The 9,029-nt window shown below is 34.5% G+C and overlaps 5 protein-coding genes across 9 annotated transcripts in view; 3 read left to right on the forward strand and 2 right to left on the reverse strand.

Moving 5' to 3' along the window:
• Positions 1-562, forward strand: part of LOC105225918 (uncharacterized) — a 36,565-nt gene extending 36,003 nt beyond the window's left edge. For all 4 annotated transcript variants that reach the window (XM_019990137.3, XM_011204602.4, XM_011204600.4 and 1 more), the window contains one exon: positions 1-562. In XM_019990137.3, coding sequence (XP_019845696.2) covers positions 1-468 — 468 coding nt within the window. In that variant the 3' untranslated portion in view covers positions 469-562.
• The window catches only part of LOC105224902 (mucin-17), a 57,604-nt gene extending 56,557 nt beyond the window's left edge, over positions 1-1,047 (reverse strand). Inside the window, exon 1 of the mRNA XM_049455406.1 lies at positions 628-1,047. Within this exon, the coding sequence (XP_049311363.1) occupies positions 628-823 (196 nt within the window). The 5' untranslated portion in view covers positions 824-1,047. The remainder of the gene's footprint in view (positions 1-627) is intronic.
• Positions 1,048-2,556: 1,509 nt separating this feature from the next.
• Positions 2,557-4,879, forward strand: LOC105225917 (uncharacterized). The gene is made up of 5 exons (XM_011204599.4): positions 2,557-2,826; positions 2,882-3,185; positions 3,258-3,860; positions 3,921-4,529; positions 4,602-4,879. The coding sequence occupies exons 1-5, from the start codon at positions 2,738-2,740 to the stop codon at positions 4,836-4,838; spliced, it is 1,842 nt and encodes a 613-aa protein (XP_011202901.1). The 5' UTR covers positions 2,557-2,737; the 3' UTR covers positions 4,839-4,879.
• Positions 4,880-5,018: 139 nt separating this feature from the next.
• On the reverse strand, positions 5,019-6,020 carry LOC105225916 (exosome complex component CSL4). The gene is made up of 3 exons (XM_019990141.3): positions 5,684-6,020; positions 5,370-5,618; positions 5,019-5,305 (listed from the first exon to the last, which is right to left on the reverse strand). Exons 1-3 carry the CDS (start codon positions 5,867-5,869, stop codon positions 5,090-5,092), a joined length of 651 nt encoding a protein of 216 aa, XP_019845700.1. The 5' UTR covers positions 5,870-6,020; the 3' UTR covers positions 5,019-5,089.
• Positions 6,003-7,505, forward strand: LOC105225914 (deubiquitinase OTUD6B). Of its 2 annotated transcripts, none has more exons than XM_029550055.2 (2): positions 6,003-6,082; positions 6,238-7,505. In XM_029550055.2, the coding sequence occupies exon 2, from the start codon at positions 6,260-6,262 to the stop codon at positions 7,196-7,198; it is 939 nt and encodes a 312-aa protein (XP_029405915.2). In that variant the 5' UTR covers positions 6,003-6,082; positions 6,238-6,259; the 3' UTR covers positions 7,199-7,505. The 2 variants fall into 2 exon arrangements, with proteins under 2 accessions (XP_029405915.2, XP_011202897.2); XM_011204595.4 differs by having other exon boundaries at positions 6,037-6,176.
• The last annotated feature ends 1,524 nt before the right edge of the window (positions 7,506-9,029 follow it).

Raw genomic sequence — 9,029 nt, forward strand, 5'->3', positions numbered from 1 at the left:
GATACGACAGCACCATCTATTTCGTGGACTTTTGGCAGTCGCTGTGATAACGTTAATGCACAGTCAACTGATTGCGCGGAACGCTTCTGGACACTAGACATAACCGCCCAAGATTGGCAGTCAGGCATATTACGTTTGCAGACTGTGCCTTCAAGTGGACTACTGTACCGGAATAGCTATACTGTTGCCTCTACAGAACCCTTGAAAGCTACGTATATAGCAACGTGTTGCGAACCAAAAGTGGCACTTACAGCATTCGATGTCACGGGCAATCAACGTTCATACAACGTAGATGTACGCGATCTTGTGCTCACTGAAGCTTCAATAGCTGCAATAGTGTTAGGCGCATTGCTGCTGCTTCTTTTAATAATTCTCTTAATTTGGGCAATTGTTTGGTGTTGTCGGAGACGTCAAGTTTCATTGGATCTGCCCACGTACCGCTCTCACTCCACACGTAGTATGGAGTAAAATGAGAAAGTCGGGGAAGTTATTTTAAAATGTACATACATATGTTTATATCCACTTTTAATCGAAATAAAGAACCAACCTTAGATGTCGTAAACGTATTGTATTGGTATCCCATTGTGTGCAACAAGTGCTTATGTTTAAGGTAAAGAAAACACTTACCTCGACTAATAGCCACCGGCGGTAATAGCAAAGGCTTATTAGGAAAGTCATCAAATGTTAGACCCGTAACAGAGGCGCTCAAAAGTGGGTTTTTTACAACAGCACTAGCTGTCGGAATTGTAGTCAACCCTGGACCAGCTGCCACAGCAGACGCAGTGGTTGGACGTGACGTGTCACCTTTCTGCTTCTCTGACATTCTTCACTGTTGCTGCCAAACGAGCTATTAATTCACCAATACTAATATTTTTTTATACTTTTACACACTTTTTTACGATGTTTAGAAGAGAAGGATCGAAAATTCAAAGCTAAATTGTAACTAAACCACCAAAAAAAACAATAAACTGAAGGTATTTATGAAATGCCAAAATCTTCCGTATGAAGTGCAAAATAGCAATAGTCAAACGAATAAGTATTTAGATTAAAGGGGTGTAAGGGATGCAAAATAGGGATGCTCGATGAACATCGATGTTCGATGATCATCGATGTTGAAAGCAAAAACATCGATGTTTTAATATCGATGTTGCCATACGAAAAAATATCGCAACATCGATGTTAACGGAATCAATCATCGATGTCAACTTACGGCCTCACGCACGACACGGACGTCCACCAAACCAATGCAACTTAGGAAACAAATTATGTCTTCTATGAACGCAGCCTCAAATCAAATTTTTTAGTTGTGAACTTCACAAACTGATTTGTGGCTGCGTTCACAATGTGAACGCGTCATTCCGGTCGTGCCCTTCATTCGTTCGCTCTTCGTGATTCATCTTGCACATTTACGCTCACTCCCACTTCTACATATTTGTTTGTTAATAAAAAATTGTGTTGTGCGTACCTATTTAAATTTACTGATTTGTTCGTATTCTACTGGTGTTGTGCATATATATATATTACATGGAGTACAACAATATGTAAGTTTTAAATGATTGAATTCTATCTAAATATTGAATTCATCTGTTTGCTTTTTGCGCATGCTTTAAAGGAAATTATTCTTTTTAAGGTTATAAATGCATATAAATTATAAATGAATAGAATTAAACATGCCGCCAAAAAGTCGCTTCTGGAAATTTTTTGAAAAACTTGAAAATATCGAAGCCAAATTAATCTAAAATTTTTAAATTGAATTTCAGCTTTTTATATTTTTATAAGATATTTGACAATCATATACTTACTTCCACATTAAACTGTGAAATTTATTATTTTATTTTTAAAGTTGTAATAACATTTATTTATAATTTGTACTTCATGTTTTCAAAGATATGAATAAATAAATTCATTTAAAATGAAATATGCGTTACGATTATTTAAAAATACAAGTATAACATCAAGAAAAACGTTTAAAATAAGTCGTAAATGTGCTATGCACACTGGCTGTGGCTTAATAAATTTCGAATTTTATAGATTGTGTTTTATTTCTTTGTCAATTATTAATGTAAAAAATTATCGATGGATCCAACATCGATGGATCCAACATCGATGTTCGGTTTTTGATAAATATCGAACATCGATGTTGAGCTTTCGATTATGACATCGATGTCAACATCGATGTTTTTTGAATATCGATCATCCCTAATGCAAATGCATTATTAGAGAGAGGTGAGACGGTAGCTTTCACTGACAGTTTGGTAAATTGATAAGCCTACAATTGTCAAATGATAAATAACAAACTACCTTAGCGGTGAAGTGATGCCGTACTATTGACAATATTTATACACTAACTCCGTTTTATTCTTTATAAAATATAAAATTCGTTTCGAAAAATTACAATTGCTCAGGGTATTTCATAAATATTAAAAAAAGTTTTAATATTTGTATTTTACTGGCCTTCTTTTCCTATCATTTCAAAATTTTGTGTAATTCCCAAATGTCAACGAGTTAAAAGATATATAAAAAAATAAAAAATATTAAAGAATATAAATAATTCCTAATTTATATCGGAGTACCAGCTGATTAACACAACGTGTTTTAGATTCAACCGCAACTAACTTCAGGATTCTTATGTACATATGTACGCGAAATATAAACATTATTATTTATGCTTCTAGTTTTTCTAATTACAAAATTTAAGAATATAATAAAAATAGTAACATAAAATAAATTTTGTGCAATGGAGGTCGTTCAGGAATTACAGGAGCGCGCTTTGCCGGTCTACGAACAGTTGAAGAGATACAATATCTGTGACGATTCTGAAATCAGGTAAACACACCACAACATTTAAATTCCTTAATTTCAATTAAATTGTTACTTATAGTAATTACAAACAAAAGAGAGAATCCTTCGCACTACAGCTTACACAAAAGAGTGTTAACAGTCGTACTTATGTGGAATATATTATACTTGAACGTAAGATGTATCGCTTGGTTGAGCGCAAGGAAGCCAGCTTTAAAACTGAGGTGCGAGGTCTGAAGAATAACCTTATAAATCACATTACAAAATTGTATCGGGAGTGTCTTCAAAAATTTCCGGAGGCTGAAGGCTTGTGGAATCACTTCATAGAGTTCAGTAAACATTCGAATCCAGCACAAGTACTTGGTATCTATGAAAAAATGCTCACTGTAAGATTAATTAAATTTTAAGTAATAGGAGTATATTATTATTATTACTTTAATTTATTTTCTTTTCTTTAGTATCATGGATCAAATGAAAAAAACTGGGTGGAAGCAGCACTATGGGCTTTCAGCAATGATAGCGAAAGTTTTATATGGCAAGACATTTGTACAAGAGGATTACAGCGACACCCTAATGAAGAGATACTTACCAAAACCTTATTTGATTTATTAGTGTTTGTTGCACATAAACGATTTGAAGCTGGTCAGAGACTCGATTACGAGAGCGCCTTAAGACAAGCAGAATGTGTATATAGAAATAGTCGCACAACTATAACTAATTTGCAATTTTTTATTGGTTTGGTGCGACGTTGTGAAGAACCTCCATTTGTTAACATTACAGCACCCTTACAATTAAAGATTATTGAAGATCTGATGGAACGTTATCCATCACAAGAAAAATTGTGGGATTTTTTGGCACAGCGTGAGTTACGCGGATTTGCCCTGAGTGATTTAAAGGAACATGCTAAAAGAAATGAACACGCCAACAATGTTGCTTCAGAAATTGATAATCTGGACACTGCTGACAATGGCTCTTATTTGACAATGCCGGTGTTCAAAGATCGCACAATGGGGCAACGTATTGAATTATGCGCTAAGGTATACGAAACAGCCTTAAAAACGGTATGTAATGGTTCTAACAAAATCTATATTTTTTTATAATAAAGTACTTTTCTCATGCAGCTGAAAACCCGAACAATCTGTCACGATTACATTAGCGCAATGTTGATTATAAATGAAAATAATGAAACAGATTTGAAAACAAGACGTAAATACTTGGCGATGGCTCTAAAAATGGGTCACGAATCTGGTCTAATGAGTGAGGAGCATTATTGTGTATTTTTGCGTTTATTAATCGTGACTGAAACCGGAAGGAAAATCGCTGAGTCCATTCTAAGTGAAGTGTGTTCTGCATACAAATCAGTAAAATTGTATGAGGTTTGGCTTTCGTACTATATAAGCCAAAACGACTCAGACATGGTTGAAAAAATTCATGCCAAAGCAGTGAAGGACCTAGGAGATAAATCTGGACCAATATTTGAGTTAGCTATTCAATACTTCAAAACACGATATGATGAAGACCGTTCGACCCTTGATCGATTGTACCGTGATGCTATTAAAATGACTAATCCAAAATTTGGCATATTTCGTGCTCAATACCTGGAGTTTTGCATGCTTAATTCCCCTTTTGACAAAGTGCGCAAAGAATACGACCATTTAAGTCAATTGCCGCCACCCTGTCTAAAATTGCATGAAAAAATGGCTGAATTGGAATCCCAAGTTATTTTAAGGGTAAGGTGTAAACTATGGCTGTGACTATAAAATTTAAAAAGTAATCCAATAACACCCTATTTTTGTTTCCAGACTAAAAAGGACACTGAGCGCCGACGACAGGTGTATGAGAACATGGTATTGCAGTTTGGTAAAGAAAACACATCGGTTTGGATGGAATATGTGCGTTTTGAATGTTCATTTGGTGACAAAAATCGTGTAGCACATATTCATGATCGAGCGAAGGCGACCTTAAACGAGAATTTAGTATACCCCTTCCAAATGGAATATGATTTAAAAAAGGAAAATTTCAAAACCGAAGTTGATTAAGTCATGTTTACCTACACAAAATAAAATAAAGCTTAAAATAACCTATATTATGTACAAAATGTTTCACATTATATTTATTTGGAATTTAAATTTCTGCACCAACTACGGTTATATTAATTGAAAACGGAAATTTTCGTTTCACACAGCAGGTCGGATAAAAAGCAAAGCCAATCATAAATCCCTTTTTTTTGTTTTTATTATATTAGCAGATTTTTTGTACTAAAATTACGAAGAAAAATTTCATTTACATTCTAAGTTAACTTCTCGGTTTTTAAAGAACTTTCGGCGACAATTTTCGCTACCTTCCGTGGTTCTTTTACTAGCGTATTTGGGCATTGCATTTCTGTCCAACTGACAGGTACCATTGGTGGACCATTCGCCCCGCTTTCGCTAGACGTCGCAACTACTACACCCAATTCGTTTTCAGCAGTACTTAATTGGTAACACGATAGCTCAGTTTGAGGTAACTAGAAAAGTGGTACATAATTAATTTATTGTAAAAAATCATGAATATATATAAAATTAAATTACCACTCGAGCTAGTATCACATCGCCTGGACGAAATGATTTATACATTTCAACTCTATCCTTTTCAGTAGCACGTACATCTTCTTTACGTACTATTCCCCGATAGGTACGTTCAAGTATGTGATCCCCAATACATATTATAGAGCATTTGGCAAAACGTTGATTTACTTGCAGAACACGCGCTGTTATTACATCGCCCGCAACTGGAACAATAGTCTGGCTGCCAGCACACTTAACTTCTATGTATTTACACTAATTGAGTGAATTTAACAAATTATTAATATTACATTTCTTAACAGCGAACATATTTAGAGTACCTTATCCTTCTCTTTAACTTGCACGCTTCCAGCCAAGGTAGCATAAATATAACCGCCACGTTCGTAGGTTCCTTGACCAGCCACAGTAGTCTCTTCCGAAAGGCATAAGCGTTGGCCAGGTAGACACAGGATAGCCTCAGCATTATCCGAATTAATCGACTTTTCGTTATTTGAATCAATTTCCATTGTTTTCTTTAATTTATTTATTTAAAACTTAAATTATAAGACTTTTATATATAAACACGCCGCACAGCTGTTTGAAATGGTCGGCAAGGCAGTGTTATAAATTACCACATTGCCAACTCACAATTGTTCTACAATAAAATAAGCATTTAGGTTGGGTGTTCGGAAACTTTTGACATTAAAAAATAATTGTTGCAAACTTTTAATTGATTAATAGTAAGTTTATTTATTGTACATCTCATCTGTATATATTTTGGCAGAAATCAACAAATTGAAAGGCTGAATCGTAAGATCTCCAACATCGCGTACTGTATGTGCATATCCACAATAATATTTTTATATACATTAATTTTACTTTATCTTTTCTAAAGTCATTATATTTACATATATACAATGGGAGAAGTAAATGCTGAATCTGAGATGTCTGAAGCCTTGTCAGGTATAGTTATGGATGATGTGCTTAGTAGGCATCGCCGAGAACGAAAAGATTTACAGGCCAAAATACAGGCCTTAAAAAAGTCTGCACCAAAGAATGATAAAAAGAAGCGCAAAGAGATAATGGAGGAGGTTGCTCGCATGGAGAGCGACTTGGAGAAAAGGCAAGCCTCTGAATTAGTCGAGGTAAAAAAGGAGCAACAAACCCAAGAACAAAATGAACACCAAAACGGGAATACAAATGAGAAACCACAAAACTTCGATGACGCATTGTGCAATGGTGATGATGAAGAAGATGCCACTGATACTACCCAACGTGTTACTAAAGCACAAAAACGACGTGATAAGAAAGCGCGTGAAGCCCGACAAAAAGAGGAAGATATACGGATTGCTGCTGAGGAAGCAAAGTTCGCACCAAAAGCTATCGAAAGGCGTGCTATACAATCGAAACTGTTAGAACGACAATTAACTCTACATTATATTCCTTCCGATGGTAATTGTCTCTACAATGCGGTACGGCATCAGCTAGCTCAAAAGGAGTTACCTACATACAGCGTGCAAGAACTGCGCAAGGAAACTGCTAACTATATACGCGCTCATAAAGATTCATTGATTTGTTATATGACTAATCCGAAAACTGGCTTACTGCTTACTGATGCAGAATTTGAAAACTACTGCGAACTATTGCATACTACACCAGCTTGGGGAGGACAAATTGAACTAAAAGCCTTATCCTCCATACTTAAAGTACCCATTGAAGTGCTACAGGCAGAAGGACCACCGACTCTACAAGGGGCTGACGAATTTGCTGGGCCTAGTCTATTAATAACGTACCACCGCCATATGTACAGTCTGGGTGAACATTACAATTCTACTGTGCCAATCGTACAAGTCTGAAAACCTAAAACTAATGAGTGAAATTAATTATCGTTTCCCTTTATTTGTAAAACAAAAAATTAACATTGCTATCCAAAAATACTTAAAACTGTTCTTTTTTTAACAATTTCTCTTGTGTATTTTTTGCAACAGTAGTGTAATAAATCAGACTTTTCCGAGTTTCCCATTCTGAAACCTCAAAATAATCTGTAAATAAGTAAAAAAATATTTTTTTATGTTCAACTCAAATTTACATAATAAAAACGTTTATTTTACATTAAAATAATTAATAAGTTGTTAATAAAATTAACGATTTACTTTAAGTTTATTTTGAAGATTTGTTTAATTGTCAACAACTACAGTCGAAATGTTTAGATTTATTAATAAAATATATTTTGCTTTTAGTGCAAATTTGGAATAATGCATAATGCATATTAAGTATAATGTGCCATAGCAATTAGATTGCTGGAAGCGCAAACAAGTCATTGAAGTTTACGCCATTTATGTACATATGTGTCCACTAAATTCAGCATTGACTACGCATTATTGATAAAAGTAAACAAAAACAGAAAATAACGGAAAATTTTGGCAGGTGCAAGAGCACCAAATTAAATACAAAACTATTTTGTTTTCAATTAAAACTTTTTAGCATACGTACGAATTAAAAATTGTGTGTCATTTATCAGTCCATGGCTGTATCTACATATTTAAAGAAAAAAAATCTCAATATCAACTTCACTTATTTACTTCATTATTCTTACTTACCGATCCAAACAAGGTTAGGTTGAAATGACAGTTCTTGGCAGGGTCAATTCCGGAAACACAGAACCGGTTGTCTCGGGAATAATACGTATACTGAAGACTCCGACACTGAAGGAGTGTTGGAGTAAATGACGAATAACGGTAACTGTATAGCATGATAATATCACTAAAACGAAATTCAATTTTGTTCGTATCTTCAAAAGCGGGAAACGATAAACAGGACACTGTAAAAGCTCCAGAAATACCAAGCTCATACTTATTTTTAGCAGTGACATTTAATATTACATTTATAATAAGGACATAATGGTATGTACATATATACGTATACACACATATTTATTTTTTGTTTTTCCTGCAAGGAACAAATAACCAAAAGTTTTTATGGAAAATAAACTTTGGTTTGTAATCCTTGAATTTTTATCGGGCACATGTAGGGTATATAATTTGATTAGAGGCCGAGTGGGTGGTTATCGAATATATGATAACGATATCACGTTGTCACAATAAGTTCAATAAATGGCTAAAGATAATTTCTATCAACTATCTTTTATGCGTACATATGTACTTATGTACATACATATGTATGGAACTTTTGGAATTTTTATCTCATAAAAAATATGCACGCTCACGTAGAGTAAGGGTTTTTTTAAATTGATACTGAATCGATTACGATTACGTGATTCCAGCAAGGCTTATCAGTGTTCAAATTTTGCAGATCATATTGCGTAAGCACTTTTTAGGGTAAATCCTTAAAACTTGCAACTCAGTGCGGTTACTTTTGAGACAAGTGATCGGAACGGAAACGGATTGACCCTATAATCATAGATATGTCTAAACTAAGAAAGAGGGTCGGTGATCTCCAGATAAACTTAATTTTTAGAGTATAGTTGCAGTCAGTTAGTTCCCATTAAGACAAAAAACGTACATTCGAGTCTAGTTCAGGAGTGCTCAATATCTGAGCTTTTTGTGGATGTCCAGCCTAACGTACAATATGCCACTCATAATTTCAATTTGGCGATAAATAAACCGTTAGCAATTGTGTGGAAATACAGATTTATTTCGCAACGTTGCAAGATTTGTATAACGGAAA

The sequence above is a fragment of the Bactrocera dorsalis genome, chromosome 4 (genome assembly GCF_023373825.1).
Source record: "Bactrocera dorsalis isolate Fly_Bdor chromosome 4, ASM2337382v1, whole genome shotgun sequence".
Classification (NCBI taxonomy): domain Eukaryota; kingdom Metazoa; phylum Arthropoda; class Insecta; order Diptera; family Tephritidae; genus Bactrocera; species Bactrocera dorsalis.

Bases quoted from the DNA above. Each gene is read 5' to 3' on its own strand.
- LOC105225917 (XM_011204599.4), top strand. From the start codon at position 2,738: ATGGAGGTCGTTCAGGAATTACAGGAGCGCGCTTTGCCGGTCTACGAA. The intron at 3,186-3,257 runs GTAAGATTAATT...TCTTTTCTTTAG, and splicing joins TCTATGAAAAAATGCTCACT to TATCATGGATCAAATGAAAA. The intron at 3,861-3,920 runs GTATGTAATGGT...TTTCTCATGCAG, and splicing joins ACGAAACAGCCTTAAAAACG to CTGAAAACCCGAACAATCTG.
- LOC105225916 (XM_019990141.3), bottom strand. From the start codon at position 5,869: ATGGAAATTGATTCAAATAACGAAAAGTCGATTAATTCGGATAATGCT. The intron at 5,619-5,683 runs GTACTCTAAATA...TCACTCAATTAG, and splicing joins AAGTTAAAGAGAAGGATAAG to TGTAAATACATAGAAGTTAA. The intron at 5,306-5,369 runs GTAATTTAATTT...CCACTTTTCTAG, and splicing joins ATGTGATACTAGCTCGAGTG to TTACCTCAAACTGAGCTATC.
- LOC105225914 (XM_029550055.2), top strand. From the start codon at position 6,260: ATGGGAGAAGTAAATGCTGAATCTGAGATGTCTGAAGCCTTGTCAGGT.